At 41.2% G+C, this 18932-nt stretch overlaps 1 protein-coding gene across 4 annotated transcripts in view; it reads left to right on the top strand.

The window, feature by feature from the left end:
- RNF175 (ring finger protein 175) overlaps window positions 1–18932 on the top strand; it is a 49143-nt gene that overhangs the window by 22205 nt on the left and 8006 nt on the right. For all 4 annotated transcript variants that reach the window (XM_045465225.1, XM_045465232.1, XM_045465252.1 and 1 more), the window contains 3 exons: window positions 6900–7054; window positions 11895–12002; window positions 14869–14989. In XM_045465225.1, coding sequence (XP_045321181.1) covers window positions 6900–7054; window positions 11895–12002; window positions 14869–14989 — 384 coding nt within the window. The remainder of the gene's footprint in view (window positions 1–6899; window positions 7055–11894; window positions 12003–14868; window positions 14990–18932) is intronic.

The raw sequence follows: 18932 nt of genomic DNA on the forward strand, positions 1-18932 counted from the left end.
CAATTAAATTAAAAAACAGTAAATCAATAGAGAAACTCAGTGAAACCAAAAACTGAGAAACTTTTTTGAAAAAGATCAGTAAAGTTTATAAAGCTCTAGCCAGCTAACCAAAAAAATAAGAGGACACAAATTACTATATCAGAAAAGAAAGAGGGGACATCATTATTGATCCTATGGACATAAAAAGAAAATAATGGAATATTATGTCCACAAATCTGGATAACCATAATGAAATAGACTAATTCTTTGAAAGACACAAACTATATCAAAACTCAAAATAGGAGAAATAAATAACCTGAATAGGCCTATTTCTATTTTTTTATTCAGATATAATTGATATATAACACTGCATTAATTTTAGGTGTACAATATAATGATTTGATTTATGCATATGATGTGAAATTATTACCACAGTGAGTTTAGTTAACATCCATCATCACCACACATGGTTATAATTTTGCGTGTGTGATGAGAACTTTCAAGATTTTCTGTCTTAGCAACTTTCAAATATACAACACATTATTGTTAACTATAGTCACCATAATGTATATTACATCCCCAAGACTTCTTTATCTTATAACTAGAAGTTTGGAAGTTTGTACCCTTTGACTAGCTTTACCCATTTAAGTCACCCCATATATCCTGCCTCTGGCCTATGTCTATTTTTTAATTCAGCCAATAATTAACATCTTTCTACCAAAGAAAGCTCCAAGCCCAGATGGTTTCACTGATGAAATCAGCATCTGAAGAATCAGATGCTACGTACCTTTGGAAATCAGAGGAATCTGTAAGATTAAGGCAATAGACACTGTAAATGAGCACTGTACCTAGTTGGTAAAACTGTCTTATGGGAGTGCAGGTTAACAATTCTGATATTGCTCTGTACGTTACTGGGATGGAACAATTAAGTACATAGATGGCAGAAGGTGGGAGCCAGTTTACTTATATATTTACACCCTGAGGGTATTATATATTATATGTAAAATGGCATTATTTTCACATTATTTCATTTTTTTAAGTTTTTATTTATTTTTGAGAGGGTGAAAGAGAGAGAGAGAGAGCACAGGGGAGGGGCAGAGAGAAAGGGAGACAGAGAGCATCACAAGCAGGGTCCATACTGTCAGTGCAGAACCCGATGTGGGGCTCAACCCCCCATGAACCTTGAGATCATGGCCTGAGCCGAAGTCGGATGCTTAACCAGCTGAGCCACCCAGGCGCCCCTATTTTCACATTATTGCATGCATAATTTGGATCATGTGCTTCAGAGGTGAGGGCACTAATCCAAAAGCTCAAGATATTTTCAGAGTACAGCTTTTAACAAATATGTCTATATTCTGAAGTGATCATTTAATCTTAGATTCTGTTCCGTGGTCTGTAGGAGCTGTGGACATCAGAGCGGCTTACTATAAATACCTAAAGCAAAGGAGCCATGTTATTTAGAAAACAAAGTCTGAAAATATAACATCACCTGCTCCAAGGTGATGTCAAAAAGTGAAGAGAGAAAATAGACAGAAAGTGGAAAATTCTTATTTTGTTCGGACTACTACTAAATACCTGGGTGTTCCCAAATAGTCATATGGTTAGTAAAATATAGACAGAGCATCTGGATATTTGAATTTTTCTCTTTTCAACTGATGCTGTTGATATGTTGTAGACATGGCAGAGCTTCAAAACGAAATTATTTCCAAACGCTTTTAACAGCATTTTTAAACAGAATTTAATTAAAAAAATAAAATTTCATTCAACACCAGCCTCTCCACCTTCTTTGATATATCCCTATTTCTCATATCTGAAGGAAATAGGGGGAAGGTGCCAAAAAAGATTCCTTTTACCTCCCTTCAAATCAAGAGAAGGCCTGATGACTACATACAAAGAATTTGGGTTTCAGGCACACTGTTAACTTGCCTCAACACACAGGCAAATAATTTGCTACAGATTGAAACATTGCTCTATTTAAATCAACTTCCTGCCTATTAATAGCCGTGAAACACTAGAACATATTACTGTACCAGTAAAGCCTTAGGCCCGCTCAAATCTTTTTAAAGTGAGGCAACACACAAATACATGCATAGTCACATACATACCTAACACTGCATGGCACAATCTCCTTTAAGAATTCAAAGAGCAAAATCAACAGTCTGAATTGATTTGGAACTAGAAATAAGGACCAAGTGAATTTCTAATAGCCCTCCACATGCCAAAGTTCCCAACGTTTACTTGTTTATATCCATACTTCCCTTCACTGCCTGTGTGCTAGTCATAGCAACAGTACTTCCTGGAGTCCTTTATTTACATGGGAATTTCCTGCTGACCTCTGGCATCTCCCTGCTCCTGCTCCACCTCCACCTATACAAACACACACAGACACATGTACAAATGGCTGCAAACACTTTGGGATTTGCAGTGCAAAGGAAATGAGCATCACATAACTTCCTCCCTCCCTCCCACCTCCTTCTCCCTCTCTCGCTCCCTCTCTCTCTCCCTCTCTCATGTTGTGTGATCCATTCATCATTCTGTATAATTAGGCAAATAAAAAGATACCTTTGTTTTGACTTGATTTGCTGTTCTTTTCAGGTTCCTTAGGTGCATAGATACAAGAAAAAAACATGGTACCTTTGGGCAGCATGTGATTCGTCAGGAAATTCCTTCTGCCACGATGTGTGGGTGGGGAGAACGTTTGGTGATGTGATACAGATGCACAGGCTGCCCTTCGCCAGCAATGCAGATGTGTTTTATATGCACATGCCCAGATGGTGACCCCTCTGGCATTATTAATGTGTCCCAGCTGCCAGGCCTCCTCTCGCATGCATACACCTCGATTTCACATATTTCGTGTGTTTATTTATGAGGCACCAAATTCCTACATTTCATATGTGGCAGTTGCTATTAAAAATGAGAAGTTTTAACTGCTCTGGAAATTGATAACCTTTTAAATTGATATGAAATGTGGCCCTCATTTCAAAATGACTCCTCATAGAATTAATTGAATTCATAATGCAAATTTCTGACCTTTCCCCTTACATGTTGAGAAAATATGGCATTAGGTATACACTTAGTTAAGAAATCAAATATTTTCATACCTGATATGTTATAATGTTCTTTTGCTTTCTCTTTGTTTCTGACCTCTAAGGCCTATTTTTAAGAAGTGGGATGTCTGTACATTTGACATTGCTATGCACTGCTAATTAAACCCAGGCATCAAGTAAGAGAAATTTGGGATCATCTAGAAATGGGTTGTACTTTTATAGATCCACAATGAGACCTAGTATTATAAAAATATAATCCAATCATTGCTCCAAAATATTATAGATTGTAATAACTCCATGGATTTGAGGAAATGGATTAGTCTTGTCAATTTTAGCTTATGATCTAAAGTATAAAAATAGGAGCATGGCAGTTTCGCTGAATTACAATGAACTGACTCTTACTATTACAAAAAATTTCAGTATTTTTTTTTTTTTTTAAATTTTTTTTTTCAACGTTTATTTATTTTTGGGACAGAGAGAGACAGAGCATGAACGGGGGAGGGGCAGAGAGAGAGGGAGACACAGAATCAGAAACAGGCTCCAGGCTCTGAGCCATCAGCCCAGAGCCTGACGCGGGGCTCGAACTCACGGACCGCGAGATCGTGACCTGGCTGAAGTCGGACGCTTAACCGACTGCGCCACCCAGGCGCCCCAAAATTTCAGTATTTTTATGGGGAAATGTAAAGATGAATCAAATTGTTCAAACAGAAAGATGAAAAATGCAAAAGATCGATGATCAGGTTTTGCAAGATGAAGTTCATGTCTGTTTCCTTTTTTTTTTTTCTTGTTTATTTATTTACTTTGAGAGAAAGCATGTGTGTGCAAAAGCAGGGAAGGGGCAGAGAGAGAGAGAGGGAAAGAGAGGATCTGAAGCAGGCCCAATGATGTCAACACAAAGCCTGACGTGGGGCTTGATCCCACGAACTGTGAGATCATGACCTGAGCCCATTTGAAGAGTCAGGCGCTCAACCGACTGAGCCACCCAGGTGCCCTTTTTGTTTCCTTTTTTAATATCAGAGATAATGAACTAAAAAAGTCAGAAAACATATCACTTATCATAGATTGCTATCTCCAAAATCAGCTATGGGAAATAAATGACCAAAATTCTGGTGTGATTTTCTTTTAAGGGGCTGTACACCTTTATTAGCAATAGCAGAGGGTCAGAGTTGCTAATGTTGAGTGCTAAAGTAGACATACATGGAGTCTTACCTACCTACTATGTGGTCTCTGGTCCTCAGGAACAGTATTCTACTTCCTTAGGTAAAGCTGTTTGCCCTGTTTGGATATATATTTATCTTGATTTCATAAATAAAGGTGCTAACTCACATATTAGCTATAACCACACTCACAAGGTAGGATGGAAAATTAAAGCAATTAAAAGCATACCCTTAAGATAATGTGGGTTCAGTTCTAGACCACCACAATAAAGCAAGTATCACAATAAAGAAAGTCAAATGAACTTTTTGGTTTTCCAGTGCAAATCACAGTTACATTCACAGTATACAGTAGTCTATTAAGTGTGTAATCACCTCATGTCTAAAAAACAATGTACTTACCTTAATTAGAAAATATTGCTAAAAAAAATACTAATCATCACCTGAGCTTTCAGTGAATTGCAATCACGGATCACAGATCACTGTAGCAAATACAATAATAATGAAAAGGCTTGAAATATTGCCAGGATTACCAAAATATGACACAGAGACACAAAGTGAGCAAATGCTGTTGGAAAAATGGCGTGATGGATGCGCTGGACACAGGATTGCCACAGACGTTCAATTTGTAAAAACATGGTATCTGCGAAGCTCAATGAATCAAGGCACGTTTGTATCTGACTAATTTAGGCAAGAGTAAAGAATACTCTTCCCTGACTCTGTGCTGACAGCATGGAGCTTGCCTGGGATTCTCTCTCCCTATCTCTCTGCCCCTCCCCCACTGCGCACCCACACACTCTCTTTCTCAAAATTAAATAAACTTAAAAAAAAAAAAATACTATTCCCTGAAAGTACTGCCAGGAATTTGAAAACAAAAAAGGGAGGTTATAGGGTATTTTTCCTCCCACACTCTCCAGATAATCACCTTAGATTGGCTCCATGTGTATTTTTGTTCAAATGCATGTTTTATAACAACTCTAGTGTTCTCCCAAAGATTTAGAGCAACTGTCAGAAGACTTCATATCAGTTCATTTATGGGGATGAAGCAATAAAAAAAAATGAAAAACCTTGGAAATGTCTTCTTATTTGATGTGGAAAGAGGAACGGCTATGGCCTTGTCTTTTTCATGCACATCTTGAAGTCTTATCAAATAATTTTGGTTATGACCTTAAGGCTATTATGACCAAGACCTTATTAAAGGACCCAAAATTATATCCATAGGCTTTTGTTCCTCAGCTGCCTCCTTTTATCACAAAGATGAAGTAGAAAGAAGGAAGGAAGGAAGGAAGGAAGGAAGGAAGGAAGGAAGGAAGGAAGGAGAAGGAAAGAAAGAAAGAAAGAAAGAAAGAAAAGAAAGAAAGAAAGGAAGAAAGAAGAGAAAGAAAAGAGAAAGAAAGAAAGAAAGATAAGGAAGGAAGGAAGGAAGGAAGGAAGGAAGGAAGGAAGGAAGGAAGGAAAAGAAAGAAAGAAAAGGAAAGAAGAAAGAAAGAAAAAGAAAGAAAAAGATAAATCAATAACATCAGTCTTTGTTATACTCAGATGAAAAATACATGAAATACATGCCCTAACAACTGCTTCCACACCACTGGCAGACATAACTAAGCAATCATGATGCTCTTTCCACTACCCCAGGACCCAGGCTAAGAATCCTCCTCAACAGAGCATTGCCAGGGGCCACTGCCAATTCAAGTCCACACCTGAGACAAAACCTCTTTGCCATCCCTCTCTTACTTTGGTGCTGAGCAAGTAATAGGGGGTTAGTCTGCATGTGCTAAAACATAAGACCAGAGGTTATTGCTGGCTGTTTTTTCACAAGAGAGGTAATAGCTGGCATTAAGCCTGGTCTAAAGAATGGGAGCATCACTATGGTAACCATATCAAGTTGTTGACTCACAACCCATCAGCTCAGTCTACCCTGCTTCCTGCCACATGAGAGTAGGGCCAGCCAACTTAAAGAACCCTCTGAAGGTGACTTGGACTCAGGTCAGTGGTACAGGCCACGAAGGAGTTACACACAGATGAATAGGGAAGAGTTTGATCCCCACCTTGGCTTGCCTGGAAAAGGCAAAACAAAAGCAAAGGAAAGACAAGAAGCAAAAGGTGGGCTGCAAATCCAATAGTCAAGGGTGAGGGGGCCCCACAGTTGGGACTCCAAGGTTCACCCTGCAGAGTGCACTGGGAAGCAGGCAGAAGAGGTCCCAGAAGCTGCTGTGATGCCACTTCCTCCCTTTGATGTCACCATGTATTTGCACACGTGTACATGATAGGAACAACAGCCCCTTGGCTCCATATATTACAGTACTGTTTCCAGAGCACTTTCCCATCCGTGGTCTCGTTTGATCCCCACCTCAGCACAGGCAAGAAGGGCAGGCATTGTTATCCCTAATTTTACAACAAAAGTGAGGCTCACTTGTCCAAAACCACACAGCTTTTGAAGCCCAAAGTTGCTTTCATCTGAACTATCCCGGAGAAAAGAGGCAAAAGAAAAAGGAATGTTTTGGATGACTTCCCATTTGAATTTTCAGACCACCATACTAATTCCTTCCAAAACTTGGCATGTATAGAAGAGCTTACAGCTGGATGGTGACCCAGTTGCATGTTATAGACGAGACGGTGACAGTGGTTTCTCCCAGAGTAGCTTCTGAATCATTTAATAGTGGACATGACATTCTGGGCCCTCAATCATTGAAAGAGACTTTCTGTTCATTTTTTCTGACAGCTGGTGACACTGTTGCAGATGTGGGTTGTCCCTCTGTATTTCACGATAAAACTTTACTGGTGGCGGTTTCTGTCTATGTGGGGAATGTTCTCAGTTATTACCAGTTACATCCTCTTCAGAGCTACCCGAAAACCCCTCTCAGGGAGAACACCAAGGTATGTATCCCATTCGTTCCTTCCCTGACACCCTCTTTATTATAAACATTAAGAAGTATACTTTAATTCCATTTTCCCGGATGGGGGAGGGGGCATCACATTTTTTTTGCCCTTCAGTAGCAAAACTATTTGGAGATTAGCTATACCACTGTTTATGCTCATTGTTTAATGGTGATTTGGACATACCTGTAAAATCTATTACTTCAGATACTAATGACAGCCAGAAGAAAGAGAAGTCAAACTTTGTTTTAAACTTTCTAGAACAAAGGGGTGCCTGGGTGGCTCCATCCGTTAAGCATCCAACTTAAGCGTCCAACTTCGGTGCAGGTCATGATCTGTCAGTCTGTGAGTTCAAACCCCGTGTGGGGCTCTGTGCTGATAGTTCAGAGCCTGGAGCCTGCTTCGGATTCTGTGTCTCCCCCTCTCTCTGCCCCTTCCCCTCTCACACTCTGTCTCTCTTTCTCTTCCTCAAAACTAAATAAACATTAAAAAATTTTTTTAACTTTCTAGAACACTATTTGCATATTTATTTTTAGCTCAGCATTTTGTATGATTCCATCATAAGTTGTGTCACACACATTTTATAATAGAGCAAGAGTTAGATGTTTGTATTTCTAACAACTATATATGTATTTTATTTCGGGTAAATCATAAGTAATGGCCAACTTACTCCTCTCATAACAAATGAGGCTTTAATATTCCAATGCTTATCTTAACTACCATTGCCAACCTCTTGACATTTCTATAATTCCATTATGTTGTCCACAAATCATTCCAAAATGCTTATAATCTCATAATGTGCCCACAAATTTGCTTTCACTCTCCTTGTTCTGCAGATAAGATCTGAATCTAAATTTAGATAAAACTGAAATAGGATAGAGAGAAAATGTGTAAGGCATTACATGGCAATAAGACAATGTCACATTTTGATCTTGGTTGGAGAACAAATCATAAGCTCCTGTGAAATGTTTTTAGGATTATTTAGCTATTCAGATGTTTGTTTTTAATCCTCAAAAAAAGTGGGAGAGACGGATATCAACTTTTCCTACTCTGGAGAAGAAAAAATATTCAGTGAGAAAAGTCAGATAAATCGATGTAATGATAAAGATTGATATTCAAGGGGAGCCTGGCTGGCTCAGTTGGAAGAGCATGCAATTAGTGATCTCAGGGCCATGAGTTCAAGCCCCATATTGGGTGTAGAGTTTACTATAAATAAGTAAATAAATGAATAAATAAATAAAATTTAAAAATTTATATTCAAATACATGAATTCTGGTTAATATTTTAATTTAATCCCATTTGGGAAGAGCTCTGAGGTGATGGTAGGAGACCTCCTGAACTGGCCGATTTGGGGCTTTAGACAGCCTTTGTATGGCCTGGTTTACCCATCTGTACATGGATATATGGTACCTTTTCTCCTTCTTAAAAAATATTGGAAGTTATTTAAAACTTGTGAAAGTGATCCAAATTTTGGATGAGCCAAAATGCACTTGCTTTCATTCCCTGGATATAATCTATATTGTATTTCAGAGAGAACAGTTCACTTCTCCACTGTAGAATGAATTACCCCAGTTAAACGCAGCATTTCTGTGCACATGAGCGCATTCAATGCAGAGGAGCTTCATGACAAGAAATAGCCAAACGCTCCCTCATTACTCTCCATGGCTCATGTGTCTCAGATGGCGGGGCCCCTGTCCTCTGTTCCTCATGCCCACAGGGCATACAGTTCAGCTTCTCCTGCCTGCACAGCCCTGACCCCAGCATAGCCTGACAGACAACACGTTCCACTAACATTTAAAAAAAGACCTACAGCCACCATTTGAAGAGACAACAATAGGAGAGGCTGATTAGGACCCCATTTCTTCTAGCAAAGCAGTCTGGATAAAGAAGCTCCTGTTGATGAGTGGTAGAAGGCCCTAACGATCCTTGTGGATCTTTGATCATATCATAGGTAAGTCACTTCTTAGCTATTTTCCATTAGGAAACAGGATTTCATTACAGGCTAGGAAAGCTGGTCGGATCTAACCGGCATGGTGCAAAAGCAAACCCAAGAGGAGTGGTCTCTCACACCAATGCAGTTTTTTTTTTTTTAATTTTTTTTAACGTTTATTTATTTTTTGAGACAGAGAGAGACAGAGCATGAATGGGGGAGGGTCAGAGAGAGAGGGAGACACAGAATCGGAAACAGGCTCCAGGCTCTGAGCTGTCAGCACAGAGCCTGACTCAGGGCTCGAACTCACAGACTGGGAGATCACGACCTGAGCTGAATTTGGACACTCAACCTTGGACTGAGCCACCCAGGCACCTCTATCAATGCAGTTTAAAAACCAGCTGTTCCTCCCGCAGAGTATACCAAGCCCTTGCTGTGGGGCAGAGTAACAGAGAAGGGGGGAGTAACAGAAGGGGGCAGAGTAACAGAGAACTCTCTATGGCAGTAGGGTTCATGCTGAAAAACCCTGAAAGAGTTCAGGCTCAAAAACCGCCACAAAGAGCTGGGCTTGGTCACATCAATTCCAGGCCAAGCTTTCCTTTCGGAGGCTGCTCTGAAGCACAAACACAATTCCTAACCTGGTTTCTCTGCCTTCCAATGTAATCTAAGAAACGAGGGAGTTCTGGACTCCAGTGCTCTAGAAACTTGTACTCCCCGTAAGCAGGAGGATTTGGGGGGGGGGGGGGGGCGGGATTTGGAAAATCTAACATACCTGTAATAATTATATGCATATTGAGCATTAAATGTGTCAGATCTTTTGAACATTAATACATGATCTCACATAATCTTCAGAACTACCTTAGGAGCTAGTGCTATCCCCCCACTCTATGAGTGAGGCAATCATAGGAGGAAGTCCTAAGTAGGGTGGCCAGAGTCCCACAGGCAGTAACAGGAAGGGGGAGCCCAGAATCATACCAATACCACACAGGGTGTGAACCCCCCCCCCCCCCCCCCCCCCCCCCCCGCCTAGCTCCCAACAGCAGGTTTTGCCTTAATGACACACAGAAGGCCTGCAGTTAAAAAGTTGAAACACCTGTGATGCTGGCACAACCTTGCGAGGGGACCCTGTAGGGGCAGAGCAGGTACGGGAAGTCCAGGACGTGTGGAGTTCCCGAACCCGACTCTGGTGCTGGCGGGTGCTGTGGGGGAGAAGGGGAGGCCCTCTCGGACCTGGCCCCCCTCCCATGCTCACCTCTTGGAGCAACGTAAACTTCCGCCTCCATCTGGCTGCATTGAGCAGTGATCCGAACTGCCTTCCCAGAAACTGGCAACCTAGAAGAACCGGCAGTCTCGCGAGTCACTGTGGCAAAGAGATCCCCAAAGCCCCGCCTGCCCTCCTTTAGAGGTGACTTAGGCTCAGAGCGACCTGACCCACCTCGTGCAGTCCGTGCGGAGTTTCTGGACCCTCCGAACTCCCCACTGCCGATCCCTCCCCCATGGGGCGGGACTACACCTGCAGGAGTAGGCGTGGCCCACAAAACCCTGGTACCAAGTGCCCTGAAGTGGGGAAGCTTTTCACCATAAAACGATGTAATGACAACTCATTTCTCAAGCCAGCCCACAAACCCCATTCACAGCATCATGTTTCAGAAGGTTCCCCCCCCCCCTTTTTTTTTTCTCTTTTCTTTTTCTTTATGCCCAGCACGGAGCTCAAGCCAGCTCGAATTCAAGACCCTGGGATTAAGACCTGAGCTGAGATCAAGAGTCCAGTCGATGTTTAACGGACTGAGCCCCACCCAGGCACCCCTCAGCAGGCCCCTTCTGACTGGAATTCAATGAAGCAGGGCATCTTTTAAAATAACATTGAAACATTAAATCAGTAAAAACAGAAAATAAGCATTTGGTGCAATAAAGGCGGGAACCTGGCTCCCGAAAAGTGTGGAAGGAGAGCTGAGAGGCCGGCCTGCCTCTTGCCCTCCAGCTCCCTTGGAAGCAACAGTCCAGCCACCGCCTTCTTTTCTCTGGGCACAAGGACAGTCCCCCAGCTGCTCCTTCTCCTCCCATCACTTCTCGTTCCACCGGCCAGAACCTTGTCCTGTGGCACCACGAATGCATCTTCCCACATCGTCCCAGATATGAAGCAGTGGCCCTTTCTGTAGGTTTTCAAAGGGCTTTTACTGCCAGGGATAAGGGAAACAAGCAGGGTAAGGAGGTCCCTTCTAAATCATCTACACCTGTGCCCTCAATCCCCATCTCCCATTTCTCTACTCTGACCCTGTGGGAAGAAGGAAAGGTGCTAAGAGTGGTCACTGTATGTGCTGGGATACACAAAGAACCCATCCGCATAGCAGGAGAAAACCAGCCCGTGGCACGCTTGTGATTCCATCCCAGGGCTAGGGGAGGGGCTCTGTGAGTGGAGAGGAGTTGGGGTGAGGCTGAGCCTGATAATGAGGACCTCTGTCCTTGGGCTGGGGGGTGGAGAGGCAGCGGTAGCAGGCAACACTCCTGGGGGAGGAGGTTCCCCCCTGCCCCACAGGCTTGACGTCTCTGCTCATCTTTTGCTTACTCCAAGCTACTCCTGCCAAAACCACTCTAAGCTAACCCTAGGGCAGGGGAGGAAGGTTAGGGGAGGCAGGGTTCCAGGTGGAGAAACCATCTCTGAACGCCACTCTAACGTGAGGAACATAGACAAACTGCAATGAATATATATATGCACGTGCATACTATTTATATAGTTTGTTGGTATTATATTAAAACTATAGATTATTATTGACTTTAGCTGATATAATCTACTTATGTTCTTTATATTACATAATAAGTAGAATTCTAGAAATTAAAAACCGACTTATAACAATGTTTGAAAAAGATAAAATATCATGTTCTGTATTTCTCCCCATTTTACATCCACAGATTGGTCTACAAATGGTTTCTTCTAATCTACAAACTCAGCTACGCATTTGGTGTTGTGGGTTATTTGGCCATCATGTTTACAATGTGTGGATTCAATTTATTTTTCAAGTAAGTATCTCCAATTAAGACATTAATATCTCCAAGCACTTGCTTGCAATATTCACCTGGTCAAGTTCTCTGTATCAGGAATCATTTGGCCCTACAATGTTCCATACACACATTGTTTAGAGTAGATGTCATTGGTGGAAACCACTAGAAAAGTATAAGAGGAAACGCTACAGAATAAAAAGTTTTCAAAAAATTATAAGCTTTAAAGAAAATCTGTACTTGAGGGGCGCCTGGGTGGCTCAGTTGGCTAAGTGTCTGCCTTTGATTCAGGTCATGATCTCGAGGCTCTTGGGTTTGAGCCCCACGTCAGGGTCTCTGTTGTCAGTGCAAAGCCAGCTTCGGTTCCTGTCTCCCTCTGTCTGCCCCTCCCCAGCTCATGCTTTCTCTGTGTCTCAAAAATAATAAATAAAAACATCAAAAAACTTAAAAAAAAATCTGTACTTGATAGGCAAATTTTGAACATCACCATTAAAAGCAGGCCTACATTTGCGGTAGAGTAATTCTTACAGAACTACAAATTTCCCCTCCATAAAATTCTGAAGTGTCATTTCCTTGTATATATCTTCTTCCTTCAAAACCTCTGGAACTATGCTGTCCAGTGCAGTATACGATAGGTCATGTCACTATGAGCATCTAAACTATGAAATAAAATGTTCTAGAACTATAAGATACAAACTGGATTTCAAAGTTTGAAAAATACTGTTAAAAAAATAAAAAGAGAAAATAATTTTTATATTGACCACATGTTGAAATACAGTGTTTGGGATGTATTGGTGAAATTATTTCATGGGTTTTTTTTAATGTGACTACTAGGAAATTTTCAATCTGTATTTCTATATTGCCAGGGACAGCACTGCTCTAGAATTTTGTTTCTGGTACCTATGAAGTCCCTTTTGCTGGGGACAGTCAGAAAAGGACAAAACTAAGTGCTTAGAACTTGAATGAGAGGTAAGGAAATAACAGAACAAGAAAGTCTTGTGAGAAATCAAGGAAATCAGGATAATTATAACTCAGAACTGAGCTCCTTGAAAAAATGGTTGCTGAGATGTGCTGTGGACGAGGTTCTCATGGGCAGAGCCAAGGCTGTGTAATCAACCTGTGGCCTGGAAAGGAAATTTAAGACATACCACAAGGCTGTGGAAAGCAGCTCAAATAAAAATTCCCCAGAATATCTCTCACATTGAAGTTCCTCTGGGACCTTACCAGAAATCAAAAGGCAAACATTGGCAACTCATAAAATAGGTCAGGCAATTGGATGGAGTGTCAGCTCTGAAAGGAAGGACTCTTCCTCCGGCAACGTAGCAATCTGATTTTATAAGCATTTCATGAACCTTTCACAGCAGGAGCTCTTACCATTTTCTAGCAGGAAAGGGATAGAAAGTAACTGTACAGATCTATGATTAATATATTATTCTGTATATAGAAAGACACTGATTTCTTTTGTTTTTCAGCATATTGTCCATATAACTTTATTTTAGTGAATGTAAAAATATTCATAAGGAATTTTATGAAATCACTGAGCCTACAGTTGTCCCAAGACTACTTTCCATAAGATATAAGTTCCTTAACCATGACCTCTCCTACAACGAGCCATAGCAAGAACTTAACCCTTCAGGCTGGGAAGGAACTAGTCCTCCCCTGGACATGGGGAGAAGATCATCTTCATTCTTCCCCACTATCCCAATTCTCAAATATACCCAGGCAAATCGTGAAAGGATAAAGCCACCATTTGTGTTGGAATTCCCAGTTCCCATCACAAAAAGAGCTGTACCCTCTAAGTCTACAAACTCTCTGCCTTTACCATTTCCTCCTCAAATTCACAGAGCACAAAACAACTAGAAAAAGTTTCCAGCTCCCCTCCACTCCTCCCTCCCTTTCTGACTCAGTCAGATCTACCCAGGCCCAGGGCTAATATTTGAAGCTGTTGAGAGATATAACAAACCATATGTGCAATGATTAAGACTCAGAAATTAAATTAGGGGCTAATTACTTTTTAAAGAAGTGTTTCTCTTTAAAATGGGATGCGGGGGAATCCTATAATATTTGAAATATGATGCAACTTGCAAAATATTTTTTTTCTGATTGACATGTAGTCACTATGGCATAGTAGCAAAGGGCCTCAAAATTGAAGTGTGATCCCTGGTTTTGTTTTGTACCAATCGTCATGTTAAGCAAATCATTTTTTCTAAATCTCCATTTTTTCAAATGCAAATGAGGTAGCTAATCATATCTACCTCAAATATTTGTTAGGCAAGTGAAGTATTTGAAAGTATTCTGTAAAATCTAAGCTTGATAGCAGGGATTCTCAACCTGAGAAGTTTCTAAAAAGCACTGCTGTGCAGACCCCACGCCAGGCCACGTACATCACAGCTCCAGAGCAGCAGAGTCTTAAATCTCCCCAGGTGATTCTAATCTATATTTAAGGCTGAGAAACACTACTCCATTAAAGAAGTTCTTAATGCTAGCTGCCCACTGGAATCACCTGGAGTCTGGAGAGCTTCCAAAAATATTGCTGCACAGGCCCCACCCCGAGAGTCTGATGTAATTGGCCTGGGGTGCAGGGGGGAGATGAGGAGTTTTACAAGCTGCGCAGGCCTTTCTTTGAACAGCCCAGCTTCAAAACCACCAGTTAAAAGACCCTCTCAAGAATTACTTCGCCCACTTACCATGGAGTGGTAACATTTGAAGAGAATTTAGAGACTTTAAGAGGCTTTAAAAAATCAATTAAAGTCTAAAAAATCAGTGAAAAAAAAGTACTCCCAACTTTCTGTTAGAGACTGTGGCAGGAAATTTCTTCTAAGCTGCAACCCTTCTCGAGCCCCTCATATACCACGTTCTTATTTCCTTACCCTGTCATTTTCAATAGAATCAAGGCTAGAGATTCCATGGATTTTGGCATTGTATCCTTGTTCTATGGCCTCTACTATGGCGTAATGGGGAGAGATTTTGCAGAGATCTGTTCGGATTACATGGCTTCTACTATAGGGGTAAGTGTTGCTTTCATTCTCTGAAACTACTTATGGTGCATGGAGAAATGGTCTCATCTTACACATTTGCATCCATTTTTGGAAACAGAGAAGTCTTTTTTTGGTTCTCCCAAACCAACTGCTCCCTAATTCTCCTTGCATCAAAAATTATCTTTGCTAGTTGATTAGAAAATATACTTCCTATTTATAGAAATTTGTTGGGAAATAAGGCTTTATTTATTTATTTACTTACTTTCAAGTAATCTCTAGCCCAATGTGGGGGCTCAAACTCACAACCCTGAGATCAAGAGTCGCATGCTCTACTGACAACCAGCCAGGTGCCCCCAGAGGCATCTTTTTAAATAAAATAATTATTTGGGGGGCACCTGTGTGGCTCGGTCGGTTAAGCAACTGACTGTTGATATGGGCTCAAGTCATGATCTCTAGATCATGAGATCAAGCCCCACATCCAGCTCTGCACTGAGCGTGGAACTTGCTTGGAATTCTCCCTCTCTCTCTGCCCCTCTCCCACTCATGCACGCATTCTCTCTCTAAATAAATAAAGAAATAGACATTAAAAAAATAATTATTTGGAAGTAACCATCTCTAGCATACTCCAATTGCCCACATTGAAAGATTAGTAAAAATTAAATAACGACAAAAAATTTTATATTTTATATTTTATACTAAATTTTATATTCTGTGCCTAACACAGAAAGTCATATTTCATGCACATAAAGCACTTGAGAATCAATCATTACTCCTCATAATGATCAGTTATCATTAGATAGCATTAGAAGAAGTCGGAGATACAAAAAGTGTGCTAAATATATTCTGACTGTATATTGGTCTCTGGGACTTAGAAAGTATCCCTAATAGCTTTTTCTTAAACTCTCTTAAGATTGAAACTCCAAGTGGACATGCTTACTGGTTAGATGGATTTCATATTCAGATATTAGGAGCACTCATCTATGTCTGACACATGCACATCTCGTAAAAACTCACAAACCAGGGGCTTTGGGATGACCTAGTGGTTTCAGGAATTCTATGTCTCTGTCCTCTGCTGGCCTCTTGGTACACAGCAGATACGAAATGGAAAAGCTACTGTGGATGGCAAGGGAGGAGTGCAATTCCAGACTGTTCTTCTCTCTCTCCATTTATGGGGCAGGACTAAGTAGACATGACCTTGACTTCATCCCTGTCCAGTCTGCCCTTCTCCATCTCCGTAGGCTCTATCTTACTCTTTTCCTATAGCCTGGAATCCGACTTCTGTGGTGAAATGCCGGAACAAGATACCTTTTGGAAGTCCCCTGCCATGTGTCATCTATGGGACAACTGCCTTTTTTATAATGTTTAAGGTGAGCAAAGGAGAGAGCATTTCCACTCCTAGTTCCCCCAGCAAAAGCCAGAAGTCATACTTCTTAAAAATTTCCCAAAGCCTCTTGTACTTATTTATGGACAGGAGAGGGAGAGAAGAGTTGTGTGTCCTCTGTTCTCCAGTGGACCAGGAAGAAGAGATTCAACCTCACAAGACAAGTTTTTAAGCGCCAACTTTCTGGAGACTTCTCATCTGATCCCACCCCACCAGGCTTCAACTTCTTGTCATCCTCTGTCAACTTAACTTCATCTACCAAATATATAAAACCCACTGCTTCAAGCCATTGGCACAGCCACGAGTGACTTGAACTGATGGAGTGTGTGTGTGTGTGTGTGTGTGTGTGTGTGTGTGTGACAGAGGTAAGGAGGAAGCAAAGGAGGAGCAATTTCCATTCTCACACCACTGCCTAAGCCCCACACCAGACTAATTAAGTCAGAATCTCTGGGAGTGGAGCCAGTGCATCTGCTTTGTTTTAAAAGCTCCTCAGGAAAAGGAATGAGCTATTAAGCCATGCAAAAACATGGATGAACTGTAAATACATGTTGCTAACTGAAAGAAGGCAGTCAGAAAAGGGTACATGTTATATGATTCCATTTATATGACATTTTGGAAAGGGCACAACTATGGGGATGGTAAACAGATCAGTGGTTGCCAGGGGTTTAGGGAGTGAGCAGGATGAATAGATGAAGTACAGGGAATTTTTTAGGGCAGTGAAATTATTCTGTATGACACTGTAATCGTAAATACATGACACTATGCATTTGTCAAAATCAATAGTACTTTGTAGCAGAAGGAGTGAAACAATGTATACAAATCCGAAAAATCATTTAGGATGTGAGAGAATGCCAGGACAGAATGTAGACTGTGACAGAAGAATCTAACTGTATTACAAATGCATGAAATAACCACACTGAAGGCAGGAGAAGAAATGAATAGAGATCTAAGATTAAAAGCAAAGGAACTGAACATAAGTACTGTACTCTAGTTTGTAAAGTGTTTTCCCTCGGGGCTATGGGTTCACAATTCTGCTACTGCTATCCATGTATTCCGCAACTGAATAACTCAGTAAATGGATGATCCATAGTAGGAGCTATGTTTCTCACCCTCAGAAGGTTATTAACACTCAAGGAGAGAAGGCTAGAATGATCCATATAGTAAAGGATAAGAGTTAAAGACATCAGTCTGAGATCGTGTTTAGCATAATATAGATTACATGTGTCTTGATATAGATGGATACATATAGGAACATCTATCGCTATGATATACACATGGGTTAGTATATACAGCTCTATTTCCTTCCTCTATCAGCTAAGAAGCCCAGAAGCAATGACACCCCAGTAGCAGTGAGCACACCTAGTGCCCATATCTTTTCTAATGCCATTCTACAATAAAAGGAACCAAGGTTCCTTGGAGAAATGGTTGATTCTAGGTCTTGGCAGGGAATATACAAATGAGCCTGGAGTACCTTGTACTGCCAGAAGTTAAGGAAGTGCTCAAAACAAGCAAACAAAAAGCCCCACCACAATTATGAGGATAAGTCAGAGACACAGAAGCCAACTGAAAAAGCTGCCAATGGTAAACGCTAGAATAATCTGTGCAACCAAATAGTAGTAATAATAGTAGTAGTCGTAGTTGTAGTCGTAGTAGTAGTAACAGTAGTAGTAGTAATGGTGGTGGTAGTAGTAGTAGTAGTAGCAATAGTAGTCGTCGTAGTAGTAGTAGTGACAGTAGTAGTAACAGTAGTAGTAATAGTAGTAGTGGTAATAGTAATAATAGTAGTAGTAGTAATGGTAGTAGTAGTAGTAGCAGCAATAGTAGCAGCAGCAGAGTTGGGTTATAACCCAAAGTATAAAATAAATATCATGAGGGGCGCCTGGGTGGCTCAGTCGGTTGAGCGTCCGACTTCGGCTTGGGTCATGATCTCACAGTTCGTGAGTTCGAGCCCCGTGTTGGGCTCTGTGCTGATAGCTCAGAGTCTGGAGCCTGTTTCAGATTCTGTGTCTCCCTCTCTCTGCCCCTCCCCTGATCATGCTCTGTCTCTCTCTGTCTCAAAAATAAATAAACATTGAAAAAAAATTTTAAGTTGATGCTTTAGGGGCAGTTGGTTAAGCATCCAACTTCGGCTCAGGTCACGATCTCATGGTCCGTGAGTTCAAGCCCCGCGTCAGGCTCTGTGTGCTGACAGCTCGGAGCCTGGAGCCTGCTTCCGATTCTGTGTTTCCCTCTCTCTCTGACCCTCCCCTGTTCATGCTCTATCTCTGTCTCAAAAATGAATAAGTGTTTAAAATAAATATCATGAGTCTATGTTGATATAAATGAATGAATGAATGGAGGAGAATAGACAAATCTCTCATGCAGAAGTCCACGTAATTTATGTAGATACTCCAACCTTAAGAAGGTTATTGGTTACGTTTTTGAGGGTCAGCTTGGGTAGGCTGTGGTGCTTGATTGTTTGATCAAACACCCATCTAGATACACATACACACCCTATCAGTTCCTTTTCTCTGGAGAAGACTCACTGATATTGAGGTAGAGTTTAACTTCCCCCTCCTTATGAATGGGCTGTTCTTCGTGATTTCCTTCCAA

This window comes from Leopardus geoffroyi, chromosome B1, assembly GCF_018350155.1.
Source record: "Leopardus geoffroyi isolate Oge1 chromosome B1, O.geoffroyi_Oge1_pat1.0, whole genome shotgun sequence".
NCBI classification, from domain to species: domain Eukaryota; kingdom Metazoa; phylum Chordata; class Mammalia; order Carnivora; family Felidae; genus Leopardus; species Leopardus geoffroyi.